The following is a 20,504-nucleotide window of genomic DNA, read 5'->3' as shown; positions in this document are numbered from 1 at the left end:
TTGCAGGCTAAGCTTCTGTTAAAGGCGCAAGAGCACTACAGGGCAGCTTCTATTTCTGGTCAGTTGGCAACCTTACATCAAGGTTCAAAGGCACCTTTTCTCTGCTGAGTCCATTACACTTAACAGCCTGATCTGGTGCACATAAATCAACTCTGTTCAGTGGTCCTCAACTGCCTACTGTTCAGGATTTGTAGCTAACTCTTTGTCGCAATTTCCAGAAACCTGATTGGCTGAGTCGTGGGAATTTCTGATTGGCCAGAGGCCTTATATAAACTGCCCTGCCACTGAGTAAAGGCTCAGTAGCGTGGGGGGCTCCCTGCTTGCTTATTAGCTATCACAATCCACCTAATAAAATCCCCAGCTTCCTTTACTTGCGCCCTCCCCAAATATTGGACTACAACTCCCATCTGCCCTAGGGACAAAGGCAGGCGCTGTCAGGCTCCTCTAGGTGAGCTGCTTATTCAACAGTCATCCTAATTTGCTTACACTAAAGGTTATGCAGAGATTAGATTTCATTTGTTTCCCTTTGCTTGTGGGGAGGCTAGAAGCCTTCCTATTAATCCTTCGCTCGTCCCACACTTTCCAATGCATTTCTCGGTCACTTTCCTTACAGGAGACAGCTCATTTTATAAAAGATGGGTTTCTTGCACCAGAATGACAGCGTACTTCAATCCACTTCAATTGTGCCGGCTGAAATTTCCCTAGATGCACGTAAAATTGGAGGTGCCTGAAGCCCAACAACATCTGAACACGTTTCTCACACCTCCCTTAGACTGACCTCTCATTCCACTTCCACAAGGCATTGTGTTGTTAAACATTCTGTGTCCACACACACCCAACTTCCCAGTCGCTGCTTGGATACATTTCCTCCAGCGAATTTAGTTTCCCACAGGAGGCTGGACTAGATGAACCACTGGTCTGATTCAGCAAACTTATCTTACTTTCATATGGCCTTGTATCTCCTCCAATGAATGGTGTGCTTGTATTTGGCCTTGAGACCACTTACAACCCCACTCTGTCGGGGACAGAGAAGATAGAGAGCCTACCGTACTTTGATTTGGGGATGCTCTTGTTTACAGTGGCGTAGCGTGGGTTGTCAGCACCCGGGGCAAGGCAAGTAATTTGCGCCCCCTAACCTGGGGCAAGGCAAGTAATTTGCGGGCCCCCCGCTGCCCTGTCCCTCCCCCAGATAGTCCCTCGCTCTCTCTCCGCACTGCACCGCAAGCCTGGCACCCTCCCCTCCACAGTGGGCGGCGACCCGGCGGCTCGGATCGGATTCGCACAGCCAGCACTGCAGTGAGAGAGAGTGAGTGAGCCAGGTAGGGGCAGAGAGCTGCGAGTGCGAGCGCCCCCCCCCCAGATGTTGCGCCCGGTGCGGCCAGCCCCCCCTGCACCCCCACGCTACGCCACTGCTTGTTTAGATGATACATTTGAAGCAGCAGGTCACAAATCTGGTCCACGGCGCACAATGAGCCAAGGTGCTCATCCTCAGAAACAAACCAGCCTCTGGTGCAGCTATTTCAAAGCCAAGGTTTTGTGAGTTCTAAATGGGACCCAGGCCAATAATCGGCCCTCTTGTTTCCTGAACCAATTGTATTTCCCTGTTCTCCAAGGGCAGCCCCATGCTGAATGCATTGCAGTAACCCATCTTGGTGTGCCTTCGGTGGGGGTGGGTTGTATAGAACAAAATCTGAACTTCACCACTTCTCTTTTCTCTAGAAGGAGCAGCATGGGCTTTTACAGAAACAGAGGCTGGGCCTAGACACACCAAAGAAACGTTTCAGTTAAATGCGTGGTAAACTTTGTACAAGAAATCAAGTTGGCGAAAGCGGAACCCCACAGCGCCACCTAGTGTCACGGTGTTATAATGCATGTACAATGCATATAAAGCGCTTTTTCTTTGCCAATGTAGCTGAGCCCAGAACCGTGTTCCTAGAACGGGACGAGCAAGATTTCAAAGGCAGAAGATTTGTTCTTTGGCAATTTGCATGGGCCAAAACAGGAGAAGGATTTGGGGAAGGGAGGGATTGATTAAGTTTGCTTTTAGAGGGGAACCTACCAAATCTGCACCTTCCAAAAGAATATGCAAAATGAAACACAACCACCCTTTGAAATTCACACTTCTCTGATTTTTTTGCAATGCAGTTCTCCCCTCAAGTAATTTGTACAAAAACACAGGTGTTGGACTAAAGCATGCATAAAAATACATATTTAACTGGAAACAACACACACACAAAGCACTGTATTAAGAGGAATCACATAGCAAAAAGGTGTAGATCAATACTTCCCAACATAGGCAATAGTGTCTCCTGGGTGGGGGAATTACATGGGGGGGGGGGTGCTAAGAGGCAAGGAGATGGCGGGGGGGGGGGCACTGGAGGTGTGAATGACCACCAGACTTTGAAAAGCTGGTATCCCTGGATGAAGTTCACTCATTCTATTGAATGATTAATTAAACTAAATAATTTTTATTGGATTTTGAATGAATGTGCAATTAATTGTTACTGTTTTGAATTTTATGGCGCCGTTATCTTCCTTAGTCAACCACTATTATAAATAATGCTATTTATAGGGTAGGGCAGGGAGGACTGGGGATAAGTTTATGGAACCAAGGGGTCAGACAGACCTGGAAAAGTTTGGGACCCGCTACTGTAGATTAAGCAAAATTGCATCGGGGGGAAATTGCACTCGTGCTGACAAATTTTCATGAGGTTTTTTCCTTTTTTCCTTTTTTATTTTTTTAAAAATTGAGGATTGCTGTAGAGATGTGGGGAGCTGAATATAAGGCCCTGGAAATGAGAAACAGAGAAAATTGGGATTGACAGACCAGTCCATCCCTCCCTCCCACATGCCTGCGGAAAAAAGAATTGGAATATGTCACAATGCAAAGCTTACTAAAAATAATAATAATAGGAAGACGGCAGAGAGCTTTAGCTACTGAAGAGGCAGGGAAGACTGGCAGCCGGTGGGCGAGGATGGGTTTATCTTAAGAACAATAGGGGGTCCATTTTCACAGAGCTTTGCAGGCTTCAAAGGAGGAAGGACCTGCTACTCCGTCAAAAAAAAGGGGGGGGGACAGGGCTAACTATCAGTTAAGCACCTGATTCCCTAGGACAAGGAATCATAAAACGAGGAGCGATTCAGAAAGCGGGCTTAAGTTTCTGAAGGCCGCATGCCAGTGATGGGCAGAGCCACAGCCAGAGCTGTCTTTCCCATAGGGTTTAGTGGTGCGTTGCGCCAGGGCGCCGACCTCTCAGGGGCACCGAGTGAGTAGGGGAGCTGCGCGGCTTTGCCAGCGGCCTCCCCTTTACCTGAATGCCCGCCAGCTGCGCCCTATCAATCATATGGCTGGCGGGCGTGCAGCTTGCCTCCCAAGCCTCTGCAGGGATTGCTCTCACGCAGCGGCATGGGGGAGAGTTGCGCCCCCCCCCCCATGGCTGGCAGTTTGCAGCTTCGCCCCCATCCCCACTATCCGTGGTAATTGGGGACGCTGGGCAAATATTTGCACCCCGGTGCCACATCTGCTAAAGACGGCCCTGGCCATAGCCAGCAGTAGACGAAGCAACAAATGCAAATTTGGCCTCTATACAGTAGCTAAAAGGGACGTGGGTGGCGCTGTGGGTTAAACCACAGAGCCTAGGACTTGCCGATCAGAAGGTCGGTGGTTCGAGTCCCCGCGACAGGGTGAGCTCCCGTTGCTCGGTCCCAGCTCCTGCCAACCTAGCAGTTCGAAAGCACGTCAAAATGCAAGTAGATAAATAGGTACTGCTCCGGCGGGAAGGTAAATGGCGTTTCCGTACGCTGCTCTGGTTCGCCAGAAGCAGCTTAGTCCTGCTGGCCACATGACCCGGAAGCTGTACGCCGGCTCCCTCGGCCAATAAAGCGAGATGAGCGCCGCAACCCCAGAGTCAGCCACGACTGGACCTAATGGTCAGGGGTCCCTTTACCTTTTTACAGTAGCTTAGTTTTGACACACCCTTCTCTTATCCTCCAGGCAAGTGAGAGGCACAGTCAGAGTTTGACATACTTTTCAGCCAGGCATAAACACTTGAAGAGGGTGCAAAGCAGGGCTGGAAAAGGGCATGGCCTGGGAGGGTGGAGGGTGTGGCTTGGGAAGGCCCTGAGGGCCAAATGGAGAAGCCCAGGGGGCCGCAATCAGCACCTACGCATGAGGTTCAACCTGCAACTGACTGGCAACAGCTCTCCAGGGTTTCAGATGGCGATGCCAGGAACTGAACCTGAGACCTTCTACATGCAAAATAAAACCCCAAACCTTTCTGGTTTGGATTCTGGTGAGGTTTATAGACAGAAGAGTATGTGAAGGGCCACATACCGTATTTTTTGCTCCATAAGACACACTTTTTTCTTCTTAAAAAGTAAGGGGAAATGTCTATGCGTCTTATGGAGCGAATGCCTGGTCCCTGGAACCGAATTGCCCAGGGGCAAAAAGCAGATAATGGTTTTGTGTTTTTTTAAAGAGGGAAGTGGGTGTTGAAACAAAGCCGCTGATCGTTTGCCGATCGGGGAGAGAGATAAGGGACGCTAGAGATAAAGGAGGCTGCCTGGGAGGGGGGAGGTAAAGACAGCAAATTTGCAAAGGGGGGAAACAGGAAGACTAAAGCAATAAGGAGAGAAATTAGAAGAAAAGGAGGAGCAAAAAACTGCTCCAGCTAAGGAAAAGACACTAAGGCAAGCAAGAGGGAAGGGAGTGTTGAAATGAAACAGCTGATCGGTGGGATCATAAGAGAGATAAGGGAGGCTGCCTGGGAGGGGGGAGGTGCAAGCCCATGGATCCTCAGGATTTTTACATTGGGTCACCCAAATTCACCATCAGATCACATAGCATGTCCATGGCTACAGCCTGCACCAAAAAAATCACGCATCCACTGTTGCCTGGGGCTGCAATGGTGCAAAAATGTGGTTACAAAGCACGGATCCACAGGATTTTCGCATTGGGTCACCCCAAATTCACCATCAGATCACATGTCTGTGGCCACAGCATGAACCACAAAAATCATACATCCATTGTTTCATTCAGAATATTTTTTTCTTGTTTTCCTCCTCTAAAAAAACTAGGTGCGTCTTATGGTCAGGTGCATCTTATGGAGAGAAAAATACGGTATATAGGCAAGGTGACTATTTCTGCATTGGGAAAATGAGGGATCGCATCATGGGGGTGGGGTGGCAGATTTGCACAGATAGTTCCACACGCTCCTTTATTTGCAGGTGAACAATTTAAAATAATGATTGTGATTTAAATAGAAATGTATGCGACACATCGCACCATGGTAGGATGAGAATTTTTTAAAAAAGAAATCTGTCTGCCAGAGAAGAGCAATGCTGGCTAGAGGATGGACAGACCTGTGTGGGTTATTCCTGAGATATCTCCATATAGTTTTTATATGGGCACATCACAACCCCCCCTAGATTAACATCACTATCCTGTGCCAAACTTCAAGCCCAGAAAACAACTGGAGGCCCCTCCAGCCTGTCTTACTGGGCCTGCTTTTGCCTGATGGTTGGTGTATAAATAATACATTATTATTATTATTATTATTATTATTATTATTATTATTATTACCCCTCCCTCTGCTGACATGTGGCCCCCGGAAGCTTCTCATGAAGAGAATGTGGCTCAGATTGAAAAAGGTTCCTCACTGCTGTTTTTAAAGAGGGAGCCCAGTTTATCTAGTTATTATCGGGTGGGGAAGGTCGTCTAAGTATTTAACCTTTTACTTGGAATCTGGTTAACGCAATAAAATGAAAAAGAAATCCGAGGAAAAGGATAGATTATTTGTTTCTTAAATTAAAAAAATGAGAAAGAGAGAAAGGGGAAATAATATAAAAGTCTTTCCTACTCTGAAGCACGATTAGGTTGTGATTTAACACTCACACAGCAATATTTATATTTATTATTTATTATTTATTAATGATTTATGGAAACGTAACGGCAATTTCCATAAGCATATTAAACATGTATAGGGACTATTAAATCATCTTTAGTGATGTAAAGGCATATTTTCACCATGCAGCTTATACTTTTGAAAAACATGCTATTACATTAAATACACATTCAATAAGGAGCACTGTGCAATGTGTTAATCTGCAGATAACGGATTAAAATACATATGGATAAAAATATTTTTATTATATTTTTATATTTAAAATATATATTCATTTTTTTAAACATTTATTTTTATATCTCCGATTAAAATATATTTTCCAAAAAACTTTTCCAAACTCTTGCAATCTTGGGCAACCCCCTCTTGGAATTCCCTTCCCCGAAATGAGAGGCAGGTTTTTGCCTTTTTTGCATGCTCCGCCCACCCAAAAATGAAACTATCGGAAGGCAAAGTCAGCGCTCCCAAGTCTAGAGTCCAGATTTGAGAGCCTTTCGCCTTCCGTCCGCTGCTACGAAGTTTGCGCAGCCTCCCGCTCCCTCGCGTGCCGCTTACGCCAGCCTCCTGCCGGAACTGCCCTCTCAGAGTAGCGCTCTGGCGCAGCTGTCGGCGTACGAGGGGCCTAAGCCGGCTTTTACAAGCCTCGGACTGGAGTGATCGCTCGGCCGGCGGACGTCGCGGGGAAGGCGGGGACGAGTCGGGAGTCCGGATGCGGCCGTTTTCCACTTCGAGGGCCGCCAGGTGGGGTTTCGAGGCAGAGGAGAGAGGATTTAAACGCGGGGTGGAGTGGGGGGAAACTTCCTTAAAAAATATTTAAGGGGTGGGGGCGTGGCTTTCTGCTGCCCCCCCAAGTTGGACTGTAGCAGACTTTCCCTCTCCCCGATATTTTGTTGTTGTTGTTGTTTAGTCGTGTCCGCCTCTTCGTGACCCCCTGGACCAGAGCACGCCAGGCACTCCTGTCTTCCACTGCCTCCCGCAGTTTGGTCAAACTCAGGCTGGTAGCTTCAGGAACACTGTCTAGCCATCTCGTCCTCTGTCGTCCCCTTCTCCTTGTGCCCTCCATCTTTCCCAACATCAGGGTCTTTTCCAGGGAGTCTTCTCTTCTCATGACTTGGCCAAAGTATTGGAGCCTCAGCTTCAGGATCTGTCCTTCCAGTGAGCACTCAGGGCTGATTTCCTTAAGACTGGATAGGTTTGATCTTCTTGCAGTCCATGGGACTCTCAAGAGTCTCCTCCAGCACCAGAATTCAAAAGCATCAATTCTTCGGCGATCAGCCTTCTTTATGGTCCAGCTCTCACTTCCATACATCACTCCTGGGAAAACCATGGCTTTAACTATACGGACCTTTGTTGGCAAGGTGATGTCTCTACTTTTTAAGATGCTGTCTTAGGTTTGTCATTGCTTTTCTCCCAAGAAGCAGGCGTCTCTTAATTTCGTGACTGCTGTCACCATCTGCAGTGATCATGGAGCCCAAGAAAGTAAAATCTCTCACTGCCTCCATTTCTTCCCCTTCTATTTGCCAGAAGGTGATGGGACCAGTGGCCATGATCTTCGTTTTTTTGATGTTGAGCTTCAAACCATATTTTGTGCTCTCCTCTTTCACCCTCAATAAAAGGTTTTTTAATTCCTCCTCACTTTCTGCCATAAGGTTGTGTCATCTGCATATCTGAGGTTGTTGATATTTCTCCCGGCAATCTTAATTCCGGCTAGGGATTCATCCAGCCCAGCCTTTCGCATGATGAATTCTGCATATAAGTTAAATAAGCAGGGAGACAATGTACAGCCTTGTTGAACTCCTTTCCCCATTTTGAACCAATCAGTTGTTCCATATCCAGTTGTAACTGTAGCTTCTTGTCACACATAGAGATTTCTCAGGAGACAGATGAGGTGATCAGGCACTCCCATTTCTTTAAGAACTTGCCATAGTTTGCTGTGGTCGACACAGGCAAAGGCTTTTGCATACTCAATGAAGCAGAAGTAGATGTCTTTCTGGAACACTCTAGCTTTCTCCATAATCCAGCGCATGTTTGCAGTTTGGTCTCTGGTTCCTCTGCCTCTTCTAAATCCAGCTTGCACTTCTGGGAGTTCTCAGTCCACATACTGCTTGAGCCTTGCTTGTAGAATTTTAAGCATAACCTTGCTAACGTGTGAAATGAGTGCAATTGTGCAGTAGTTGGAGAATTCTTTAGCACTGGCCATCTTTGGGATTGGGATGTAGACTGATCTTATCCAATCCTCTGGCCACTGCTGAGTTTTCCAAACTTGCTGGCATAAAGAAGGACAGTGCTGGTGGGTTTCAAATGGTATTTACCAATTGCATTTGGTGGGGCTTAAAAAACAAAAAATACAATGATTTTGCTCCCCGCTTTTTGCATCAAGTTCAGGACATGCTGGTGTAAATGCAAAGGCATTCCTGTTCCCACTGACAGGGCTATTGGGTTGTTGTTTTTATTTTTATTTTGTGGTATTGTATCTTGATTTTATTCTGTGGACCGCCCTGAGACCCCCGTGTATAGGGCAGTATATAAATTCAGTAAATAAATAAAATAAAAATAAATAGTAAGAGGCTCCGAAAGTCAGCAGGTTGCTCCGTGAGCTTCTCTTTTCAACCCAAATATATATATTAATAAAACATTGGCTCAGGATTTCAGTGTTTGATCTAGGGAAGGGTTTGTACCAACACCTGACCAATGAGGAGTTTGTCAGCAAATGGCAGAAAACCATGGCTAGAAAAGCCACTTCTATCGTCTGTCACCCCCCCCCCAACTGTATTACCTGGGTTATGAAGGCACCCTAAAGATGTTAAAGCAAAGATTATGGGATAATGCACACAGTGACTTGCGGAGATAATGCACACAGTGACTTGTGATCTCGATCACACACAGTCTGTAGTCCACTGGCAGTAGGAGTACAATATGGGCATGTCTTTAAGTTAACATCTTACATTAAAAACCTGACAGTACCAAATTATTGAAGGCTTTTCACCAAAGCCAGACTAAACGTTTTTCCTTCTGCAGTGTTGGATGGCAAGTTGAGAGGAGTTCCCTACCAGGACAGACTTTGCTCATGTGCTCAAGACATTGATTCCATAAAACATATTTTGCTGCACTGTGCAAAATATGAGCAAGCGAGGGCTGAACTGATATTACCCTTGCTGGTACCTTTCCCGGGAAAATCATAGGCTCACTATGTCAGGTTCCTATTGGAAGACCAGACAAACGCTAGAACATTTGCAGTGGCAAAGTTTTTATCAGTGGTTGCAAGAACCAGTGATCCCTACCTTTTGAACCAAAGTCTTGTTTAACCTGGAGGTAGGCTGTATGCATAGCTTTGTGCATAGCTTTGTAACGATTTGTTGGGTCTCTGGACCGTAATAAAGATTGATTGATTGATTGATTGATTGATTGATATATACAGTGGTACCTTGGGTTAAATACGCTTCAGGTTACATATGCTTCAGGTTACAGACTCCGCTAACCCAAAAAATAGTGCTTCAGGTTAAGAACTTTGCTTCAGGATGAGAACAGAAATCGTGCTCTGGCGGCGCGGCGGCAGTGGGAGTCCCCATTAGCTAAAGTGGTGCTTCAGGTTAAGAACAGTTTCAGGTTAAGAACGGACCTCCGGAACAAATTAAGTACTTAACCCCAGGTACCACTGTATATTAAACAAAAGCAATATGATGTGACTAGTCCCTATTGATCACTATATGGTGTCTGCAGCAAGCAAGCAAGCGCCTTCAATTTCCACCCTTCCATTTTCCCCTGCGGACATGATGGACAGACGGATGGCTCCAGACACAGTGCCCCTCTTAAATCTTTTAAAAAATAAAACGAAGGCATGGATAGGATAGGGTGATTCATGGACTGGGGGTGGGGGGTGGTATTGGCACACTTTTCACCGCTGAAAATAGGAGCGTGCTTTCAGTCACTGCTATTGTCACATGAAGAATAAATTCTTCAGAAGCCCCCACCCCCTAACCCCTTTTTACCTGCTATATAACTGAAATCCCACGTACAATTTTAAAGCCCTGTAATTAGAACTTCAGCTAAGATGTGTTCCGCACTTTGGGGAATTGTAAGTTTCTCCCACTCTACTCTGAACGTCCCCGCTGCACCCCAGAGAAGACAATCTTAATAATAATAATAATAATTTTATTATTTATAATGCACCTATCTGGCTAGGTTACCCCAGCCACTCTTCCTGCCTTAGCATACCCTCCAACATTTCTTCAATGAAAATAATGATAATTTTACTATTTATACCCAACACACTGGGCAGCTTCCAACACATATAAAAACATTAAAAAAATTTTTTTAAAAAACAACAACTTCCCTATACAGGATTGCCTTCAGACGGCTATGGGGTTGGATAACTCCATACCCTCCAACATTCCTCCAATGAAAATAGGGACATCCTAAGGAAATGTAGGACATTCCAGGATCAAATCAGAAACCGGGATGACTTCTCTAAATCAGGGACGTCCCTGGAAAATAGGGGCACTTGGAGGGTCAGCCCTAGATGCTGGTCCACGTTTTGCAATGGGCCACAGGCACAATCCCATCCTGACAAGGTTGGTGAAGAAGAAGAGTTTGGATTTGATATCCCGCCTTTCACTCCCTTTAAGGAGTCTCAAAGCGGCTAACAATCTCCTTTCCCTTCCTCCCCCACAACAAACACTCTGTGAGGTGAGTGGGGCTGAGAGACTTCAGAGAAGTGTGACTGGCCCAAGGTCACCCAGCAGCTGCATGTGGAGGAGCGGGGAAGCGAACCCGGTTCACCAGATTACGTGACTACCGCTCTTAACCACTACACCACACTGGCTCCTGGTGATGGGGCTTAACCCCCTTTCTTCTTATGTCTAGGCACCTTCACCCCACTGTATCTTTTCCATTTCATTTGAAGGTGAAAGGAAAGCGTTGTCAGTTTCAGCTGTGCCTGAACATATGAAGGGCCTGCTGGATCAGGCCAATGTCCCATCTGGTCCAGCATCTTGTTCTCTCTTTTTTTAAAAAAAAGTTTTTTATTTATACAACAAGAAAAACAAACAAACAAAAACCACAAATACCAAATTATACACAAATTACAAAAATAACCATAGACACATAATATTCTTAGCAAACAATAAAACATCTATTGGTCTTAACACTAAAGACCCAACCTCCCGTCTATTCCATACTTCAAATTCATATTACTTATTGCCAATACACATTTTTTTAATAATTAAACTTATTCTCATTAAATCTAATTTCTTATATCTACCTTACAACTATTACTGAAGTTCCTCGAATGCTGCAACAGAATTTAAACTACTATATTTATTTTTCAGATATTCTTTGAAAACCTCCCATTTAGAAACAAATTCCTGTTTTGATTTATTCTTTATTTTTTCTGATAAACCATCTAATTCAGCATATTCTGTCAGCTTTTGGATCCAATCTTGAATAGAGGGGATTTCATTACTCTTCCATTTTGCTGCGATCAGAACTCTTGCTGCCGGCGTGGCATATAAAAAGATACCCTTCCTCTTTTGTGGAATATCCAAATCTGTTATTCCCAGGAGGTAGGCCTCTGGTTTTTTATTGAAAGAGATCTTTAGCATTTTTTGCAGTTCTGCATGTATACTCTCCCAGAATACCTGTATTTTCCTACATATCCACCACATATGGAAGAATGTTCCTGAGTCTCCGCATCTCCAACAGTTACTTGATACATTTTTATGCATTTTTAAAGCTTCCATGGTGTTAGATACCATCGATGTTGCATTTTTTGAAAGTTCTCTCTAATTGTGTAACAATTTGTGAATTTCCAATTGATCTTCCATAAATTTTCCCATTAATTTTCCCATGGCCCAATGGGCAGCATCTTGTTCTCACAGTGGCCAACCGGATGCCCATTATGGGAAACCCGCAAGCAGGGCAAGAGGTCCCTCCCGTCCTGTGGTTTCCAGCAATTGGTGTTCAGAATTTAGGGCCCTTCAGGATTTAACCTCCTTCCGTCAGGCCTGTAAGACAGAGCTTTTCCGCCTGGCCTTTAATTTGAATTCAGCCTTTTATTTCCCTTCTTTTCCCTCCTCCTTCCCTTTTATGAAGATCACCCACTCTCAGACCCCACAGCTAATTCTCCCCTGGCCTCCTCGCTGGCCCAAGTAGGACCAATTCAGCCAGCTAGCCCTGGGGATTATCTAATAGATTTTTGAATTTTATTGTTATTCATGTTTTTATACTGTATTTTATACTGCTTTTATAATTAAGTGTTTTAAAGTGTTTTAAATCTGTTGTTAGCCGCCCTGAGCCCGGTTTTTGAACCGGGAAGGGCGGGGTATAAATAATTTATTATTATTATTATTTTATTATTAGAAGCATTGCTGCCTCTGACTGTGGAGGCAGAGCATAGCCATTGCGGCTAGTAGCCACTGGTGGCTTCTGGCTCGTGAAATTGTCCAGGACCCTTCAAAGCGCTCCAAGTTGGTGCCCACCCCTGCCTCCTGTGGGAGTGAGTTCCAGAGGCTAATCTTAAAGCAGGCATTTCCAAAGTCCATTTCGGGGGCCTAATCCGATTTAATCCGGCCCCTGGGGTAAAATCCTAAAAAAAAGGTCAACATGTTTGGGTTAAAATCGTGAAAAAAATGCTCAACAACTTTGGTCAGCCCTCATGCATGTTCACGTCATCAAATCTGGCCCTCTTTGAAAAAAATTTAGGCACCCCTGCCTTAAAGGATGGGAACAGATTTATTACAGCTAATCACGAGCAACCATGGGACATATTTCACGAGGTTATATGATTTCCCGCCCCCAGTAAAGAAATTCAAAATCACATGAGCAGCCTAAGCAACAACAACAACAACAACAAGTGCTCATAGCCACCCTCGTGCTTTAAAAGCAGGTGATCAAAAAACTCCCTCCAAGACAAACTAGGAAAGACTGTAGCTTAGTTGGCAGGGCAGCATCTCCCACTACAATGGTACCTCGGGTTTCATACGCTTCAGGTTACAGACTCTGCTAACCCAGAAATATTACCTTGGGTTAAGAACTTTGCTTCAGGATGAGAACAGAAATCGTGCTCCGGTGGCGTGGCAGCAGCAGGAGGCCCCATTAGCTAAAGTGGTGCTTCAGTTTAGAAAGGTTTCAGGTTGAGAACGGACCTCCGGAACGAAATAAGTATTTAACCTGAGGTACCACTCTAGTCTGTTAATGTTCCCTACTTAAAACCCTGGAGTGCTGCTGCCAGTCAGTGTAGGCAGTACTGAGCTAGATGGACCAATGTTTGTACTCTGTATAAGACAGCTTTCAATGTTATTTCTGCGTTGCTAGGGTCAGCTAAATAGTGACAGGAGACTTTTATTTGCCCACTCCCTGGGGGTTAAAAGGGCCCTTAATCTCAGTATTGCCCTTATAATGCTCGCCCGGAGGAAGGGGACAGAACTAGAATTTTTTTGCTCTACCTGTCATTGGCTCTGGCGCCTCCCCCGCAACTCCAAATTTAAAAATCAAAATGATGTGACTAGTCCCTAGTAATCAGTAGTGCAGCTGCAAGGAAGCTCCTAGATATCGCACAAATTTCCCTCCGGTGATGTGATGAACAGGCCGAAGGGTTTATAATTTGCTTGGTTGAAAGGCAGGGGGGCAACTCTGTGACACCTTGACTTGGGACCTAGCCCCCAAATTTCATAGAAGCATAGGAGCTAGACCATTGGCCTCGGTCCTGTATACCTGAAGGAGCGTCTCCACCCCCATTGTTCAGCCCAGACACTGAGATCCAGCGCCGAGGGCCTTCTGGCGGTTCCCTCATTGCGAGAAGTAAGGTTACAGGGAACCAGGCAGAGGGCCTTCTCGGTAGTGGCACCCACCCTGTGGAACGCCCTCCCTTCAGATGTGAAGGAAATACGCAGCTATCCTATTTTTAAAAGACATCTGAAGGCAGCCCTGTTCAGGGAAGTTTTTAATATTTAACGCTGTATTGTTTTTAATACTTGATTGGGAGCCACCCAGAGTGGCTGGGGAAACTCAGTCAGATGGGCGGGGTATAAATAATAAATTGTTGTTGTTGTTGTTGTTGTTGTTGTTGTTGTTATCTAGCTCAGCACTGATTGCACCTGCTGGGGTTCAGATACCGCTGGAAATATTTCAATGGGAGGAGGGAAATATAGAGCAGGGGAGGAACAGAGTTTTGCAGGTTCTTAAAGTCAGCCTCAAGTCCTTGCACAATACTCCCTCTGTTTGTATTTGATGCCGTAAAGGGGTGTGTGTGTGTGTGTGTGTACACACAGGCGAGATTGCGGCACACCTTTTAATTTTTACTGTGGGCGACGTTTGCATTATCAGGACGCAAAGCTGTCCTTCAGGCTAATGTCAAGAACTGGGAGGTGGTTAAAAAAGAAAAGAGGAGAATGAAAATAAACGAAATAGGAGCTTGCGGGATGCTCAAGGTCGCCTCTCCCCAGGAAGCAGGAAGGTTGGTCTGTAAAAGGAGGCATACCTGGGCAGAGGAAGTGGACTTAGGAAGCTGTCTTATGCAGACTCAGACCATCGGTCCATATAGCACAGTACTGTCTCCACTGACTGGTAGCAGGCAGGAGTCTCTCCCAGCCTTACCTGAAGACGGAACCTGGGAGCTTCTGCATTAAGCTGTGCCCCTTCTCTCAAGACATAGGATGCTGTCTTATACTGAGCAGACTTTTGGTCCATCTAGCTCAGTACTCCCCACACTGGCTGGCAGTGGCTCTCCAGAGTTTTAGATGTTTAAAAAATTGATGTTAGTTTCAACTTGTTTTTAGCCTACAGTTACTTTAACTTTTGGGACGCGGGAGGCGCTGTGGGTTAAACCACAGAGCCTAGGACTTGCCGATCAGAAGGTCGGCGGTTCGAATCCCCGCGACGGGGTGAGCTCCCGTTGCTCGGTCCCTGCTCCTGCCAACCTAGCAGTTCGAAAGCACGTCAGAGTGCAAGTAGATAAATAGATACAGCTCCGGCGGGAAGGTAAACGGCGTTTCCGTGCGTTGCTCTGGTTCGCCAGAAGCGGCTTAGTCATGCTGGCCACATGACCCGGAAGCTGTACGCCAGCTCCCTCAGCCAATAAAGCGAGATGAGCGCCACAACCCCAGAGTCGGTCACGACTGGATCTAATGGTCAGGGGTCCCTTTACCTTTTACCTTACTTTAACTTTTTGGAAGTATTAAATTATTTTTGATTTTTCTTGCTGATAATGTTATTGTTTTATCATTTTTATAAGCCTTTTTTTTTTTTTTGCAACCATATGGTGTATAATTTCTAAGAAATTATAATCTTAATAACAGCAACAACCTTACTCCCTGTTAAGAGGAGAAGATAGACTGAGCTGGGCTATGTAGGTTCCATGCTGTCAGTTTTAAAATGCTTTGCTTGCATGCTGCCTTGTCAGCCTAGACCCCGCTGAGCATCTTGTCTTGAATTGGGCCAACATCACTGCAGTCTTCATTTATTGGATCACGAACCTGTGCCACATCTGTCTGGCCGCTCTGCTCAGAGACTGCCACCAAGGGTGAGACAAACTGTAAAGTCACTGGTTCCATCAAAGCGCTCGAGCCATCAAGAACCCTCTGCCAACATTCAACCAAAATCTGCTCTACTATAATTATGAGATCTAGGATCTGGCCTAGAACGAGTCTTTTTTTAAAAAGGAAAATTGGGGTTTTTTGTGGGGAGGTAGTGAAGAGTTTTTAAAATTTCATTTTATAATGTATATAAAACAGAACAATTATGACAACAGATGGAAATGAACACACACAAAACAAATAGCTAAAATGAGTACAGTTACATCTGGATCAAGTAAAAAAGTCCAGGTCATGAAAGGAAAAACAGTGAGATTAGAGGTCGTCTTCACATAAAGAAAGAATATTGGTGTGATTTGATGGTCAGATTTGGCAGGCTTGTGACGATGACTGTCTTGGAATTGACAGTTCCACTATACATGTAATAAAGGAATGTCCTTATCAAAATGTCAGACAATGCGTAGTTTTCTCCATTGCAGCTATATGGAAGAAAGTTTATTGACAGCTTTAAAGCAATCAACGTAGTACAAAACAGGCTCTGTAATCCCATAGCAGTTCTGGAGCACAGGTGCGCTTTTTGAGACCTTTGCAGCCCAGCATGGACAGCACGTTGGGTTGATGTTGAGGCAGATTCCAGTTCCGCCAGCAAGACCCTGAAAAATGAATCTCATGTACAGATGGACAGCACCTTTATCCCAGTAATATTAGCATTCATAAAGGGGGCCCACAGCTTCTCAAATGCATCGATCCAGTAGAGGTCTCTCTATGTATTAGGGTTGCCTCACCTCCAGGACTCTATCCGTGGCATGGATAGAGAAAAGTTTTAGATACAGTCGTACCTTGGTTCTCAAACACCTTGGTGTTGTTGTTGTTTAGTCGTGTCCGACTCTTCGTGACTCCATGGACCAGAGCACGCCAGGCACTCCTGTCTTCCACTGCCTCCCGCAGTTTGGTCAAACTCATGCTGGTAGCTTCGAGAACACTGTCCAACCATCTCGTCCTCTGTCGGCCCCTTTTCCTTGTGCCCTCCATCTTTCCCAACATCAGGGTCTTTTCCAGGGAGTCTTCTCTTCTCGTGAGGTGGCCAAAGTATTGGAGCCTCAGCTTCACGATCTGTCCTTCCAGTGAGCACTCAGGGCTGATTTCCTTCAGAATGAATCGGTTTGATCTTCTTGCAGTCCATGGGACTCTCAAGAGTCTCCTCCACCACCATAATTCAAAAGCATCAATTCTTTGGCGATCAGCCTTCTTTGTGGTCCAGCTCTCACTTCCATACATCACTACTGGGAAAACTATAGCTTTAACTACCTTGGTACTCATACGTTTTGGCTCCTGAACGCCAAAAACCAAGAAGTAAGTGTTCCGGTTTTTGAACGTTTTTTGGGAGCCAAACATCTGTTGTGGCTTCTGCTTGAGTGCAGGAAGTTCCTGCAGCCAATCGGAAGCCACACCTTGGTTTTTGAACGTTTTCGGAAGTCGAACGGACTTCTGGAACGGATTACGTTTGAGAACCAAGGTACGACTGTATATTTGTATGTGTATGTATATATATATATATTCTCTTGCATGTTTATTCCCTGTACATATCTCTGGTTTTTGCAGCAGCTGGTGAAAATGGCAGCCAACCGCCAGCAGCGGTGGAGGCCCTGGGGAAGATTGGCGCAGCCACAGCCGGAGAAGGAGGAGGTGTCTGAATGCGTGGGCCGGCAGCTGGGCGATCCAGGGAAGTTTGCCTACGCGGCCCTCTGCGCTGTCTCTTTGGCATCATTGTTTCCCGAGGAAGAGGAAAGGTAGGCGCTCGAGCGAAGGAGAGTGCAGGTTCTGTTCTGTTCTGTGCTTGTTCCTGCTGACGGCATGGAGGGGGATGATGGGAGTTGTAAGGTAAAGGGACCGCTGACCGTTAGGTCCAGTCACGGACGACTCTGGGGTTCATCTTGCTTTATTGGCCGAGGGAGCCAGCGTACAGCTTCCAGGTCATGTGGCCAGCATGACTAAGACGCTTCTGGCGAACCAGAACAGCCAGAGCGGTACCTGTTCATCTACTTGCACTTTGACCTGCTTTTGAACTGCTAGGTTGGCAGGAGCAGGGACCGAGCAACAGGAGCTCCCCCCGTCGCAGGGATTCGAACCGCCGACCTTCTGATCGGCAAGCCCTAGGCTCTGTGGTTTAACCCACAGCGCCACCCGCGTCCCTGATGGGAGTTGTACTCTGCAACTTAATGGAAGGCACCGCATTGGCTTCCCATGCGATAGGCTGGGGAGAATCCCCACTCCGCCAGGAAGGTCCCCAAGGTGAACTTGAGGCCGTTGTCGTCTCCGCACCTCACCTTTTTCGCAGGTTTGCGAAAATAATGAGGGGAGAGGGAGCTTCGGAGAAGGACAACTCAAATGATGGAGGAGATGGAGCGACTCCTTTGAGGAAAGGTTGTTTCCTCAATGTCGCTTGCGGCTTTCTAGTTTAGTGAAAAGGCGGGGAAAAGGCGACATGATAGAAGTTTGTAAAATTATGAAAGAAGAATGGCAGACGAAATTAATGGACTATGCAGAATTGGACAAAATGACAGGAAGGATTCGAAACCTTCGGGACCAGAGATTTACAGAAGATTGGAAGAAGTATATGAACTATTTGAAGAGCAACTGTAATCAACAAATTACGCTAGTGGGACTACAAGAAGTTTTGTAAGGAGAAATTTATGAAGCGTTACAAAGTAGACAAAGAATAGAGATATTGGTTATGAGTTTTAAATGTAATAGGGAAAGTAAGAAATGTATACTAAGAGACTAGATTGGAAAATTTTCAGGCAGGACTGATGGAAGTCAAAAAATTGAATAAGTATGTTTAATCACTGTTGAAAATGGTATGTTAAAAAACATATATATATATATATATATATATATATATATATATATTCATAAAATTATACGCATATCAGAAGCACTGGATAGAGAGAAGCTTTTCTGCCTCTCTCTTGTATGACAAGAAATGGGGGGTGTCCTACGAAGCTCAGTGTTGGGAGATTCAGAACAGATGAAAGAAAGCCCTTCCTCACACAGCAGAGAGTTAAACTGTGGAACTCCCTGCCACAGGAGGCAGGGATGGCCACCAGCTTAGATGAATCATAGAATCATAGGATTGTAGAGTTGGAAGGGGGCCCCTGCAGTGCAGGAACCTCGATTGAAGATGACAGATGGCCATCCAACCTCTGCTTAAAAACCTCCAAGGAAGGAGGGCCCATCTCCCGAGGGAGTCCATTCCACTTGACCAACAGCTCCTGCTGTCGGAAAGGCCTTCCTGATGGCTAGCCAGAATCTCCTCTCTTGTAACTTGAAGGCGTTGGTTCGAGTCCTACCCTACAAAGCAGGGGTCTTAAAAGAAGATTAATGGAGATGTCTATGGTTACTAGCCAGGATGGCTTTTGCTCTGCTCTGCAGTCAGAGACAGCGCTGCTTCTGAATACCAGCTGTTGGAAAGGGCAGGAGGGGAGAGTTGCTTTTGTGCTTGCTTAACCATTTTTGTTGTGTGTTTTGAAGGCCATACAGGACGGGTTTTGTGGAGAGCCTGGTGGAATGGCTGCAGCTTTCAGACGCCGTCTTGCCTGCTATGTTGGCCTTTGTCGGTGGTCTGGGGGGTGAAGGGACGGAGACTTTTGCGCAGATCCTCTTGAAGGAGCCGCTCATGAAAGACGACCCCAGCATCATCACACAGGTAGGTTCTGTTGGGATGCTGCCGGGGAGACGGGGGCATCAGGCAGGCCCCCAGCTGGCTCCAGCCACCGGCCGGCAGCCAGGCGAACTCTGGTCTCCCTTGGAACAGCATCAAACAGCGACACAATCCTCAGATACCTTTAGAGACTTGGCACGCTCTATCAGCAGAGTGAATAAATCTTCACACAACGAAAGTGGCGGACAGAGACATGTATAAGCATTATTTACAGGCGCTTATTCAGCATAGTTCAGGGACAAAGGGAAAACATGTCTGCTTCCCTTCGTGTCCAAGCAAACAGCAGATAAAGAAAAAGCAATATACAAATGGAAGTTCCCAGCAAGCCTGTGCTGGAAGTAAACAGGCATGTGACACACACAACAGTCATGCCTGTTCCTCTTAAGGTGGAACGGAACGATATCCTAACAGTTTAGACTCCATCTCCACATTCTCTGCTTAGCACCACTGTGAACAAGTCAAGAAAAGGTTATAATTCTTTGGCAAAAATTTGCTGCTGCTGAGCCAGACTTAAGCAGAAGGATCTCTGGTGCAGATCCTCCACCTACTTGTGCTTTAGTAATCTGCAGACAAGTTGCTATGCTTTTTAAAGAGAGAGAAAGCGAGAAGGAAAAAATATTTAGTTTTCCAGCTATACACAGTTGATTTTATTCAAGATGGACATCTGCGAACTTTTAGTAATGTAGCTTCTGACCTCTTGTTAGAAAAAGCTGGCCTTTCCCCAAAATAACTTAAGACTAACAGTGCATAAGCCAAGTGGTTGCTTAGCTTGTTTCTGAACTACAGTGGTGCCTCGCAAGACGAAAAGAATCCATTCTGTGAGTCTCTTCGTCTAGCGGTTTTTTCGTCTTGCGAAGCAAGCCCATTAGCGGATTAGCGGCTATTAGCGGCTATTAAAGGCTTAAGGGATTAGCGGATTAGCTGCTAAAAGGCTATTAGCAGCTTAGTGCCTTAGAAAAAGGGGGTGGGGAGCGGGAAAAAATTGCAGGAATCGCAAGACATTTTTGTCTTGCGAAGCAAGCCCATAGCAAATTCGTTTTGTGAAGCACCTCCAAAACAGAAAACCCTTTCGTCTTGCGGGTTTTCCGTCTTGCGAGGCATTCGTCTTGCGGGGCACCACTGTACTCTGAATGGTCCCCTCTGATGATGATGATGATGATGATGGTGATGGTGATTTATTTATATCCCGCCCACCTGGCTGGGTTTCCCTAGCTACTCTGGGCGGCTACCAACCAAATATTAAAAACAATACAGCATTAAACATTAAAAACTTCCCTAAACAGGGCTGCCATCAGGTGTCTTTTAAAAGTAAGATATTTGCTTATTTCCTTGACATCTGATGGGAGGGTGTTCCAC

At 45.7% G+C, this 20,504-nt stretch overlaps 1 protein-coding gene across 2 annotated transcripts in view; it reads left to right on the top strand.

The window, feature by feature from the left end:
- The first annotated feature begins 6,338 nt into the window (after positions 1–6,338).
- TMCO4 (transmembrane and coiled-coil domains 4) overlaps positions 6,339–20,504 on the top strand; it is a 46,115-nt gene continuing 31,949 nt past the window's right edge. Inside the window, exons 1-3 of one of the 2 annotated variants that reach the window (XR_014514490.1) lie at positions 6,339–6,641; positions 17,033–17,217; positions 18,959–19,133. Coding sequence is in view for 1 of the 2 variants with exons in the window: in XM_083453977.1 (XP_083310103.1) it covers positions 17,042–17,217; positions 18,959–19,133 (351 nt within the window). In the remaining variant the exon portion in view is untranslated. Of the gene's footprint in view, positions 6,642–17,029; positions 17,218–18,958; positions 19,134–20,504 lie in introns of both variants that reach the window. The other variant, XM_083453977.1, reaches the window with a different exon arrangement.

This window comes from Podarcis tiliguerta (assembly GCF_965153285.1).
Source record: "Podarcis tiliguerta genome assembly, chromosome: 8".
NCBI lineage: Eukaryota > Metazoa > Chordata > Lepidosauria > Squamata > Lacertidae > Podarcis > Podarcis tiliguerta.
The sequence above is the reverse complement of the archived record's forward strand: the minus strand, read 5'-3'. Positions and strand labels throughout refer to the sequence as shown.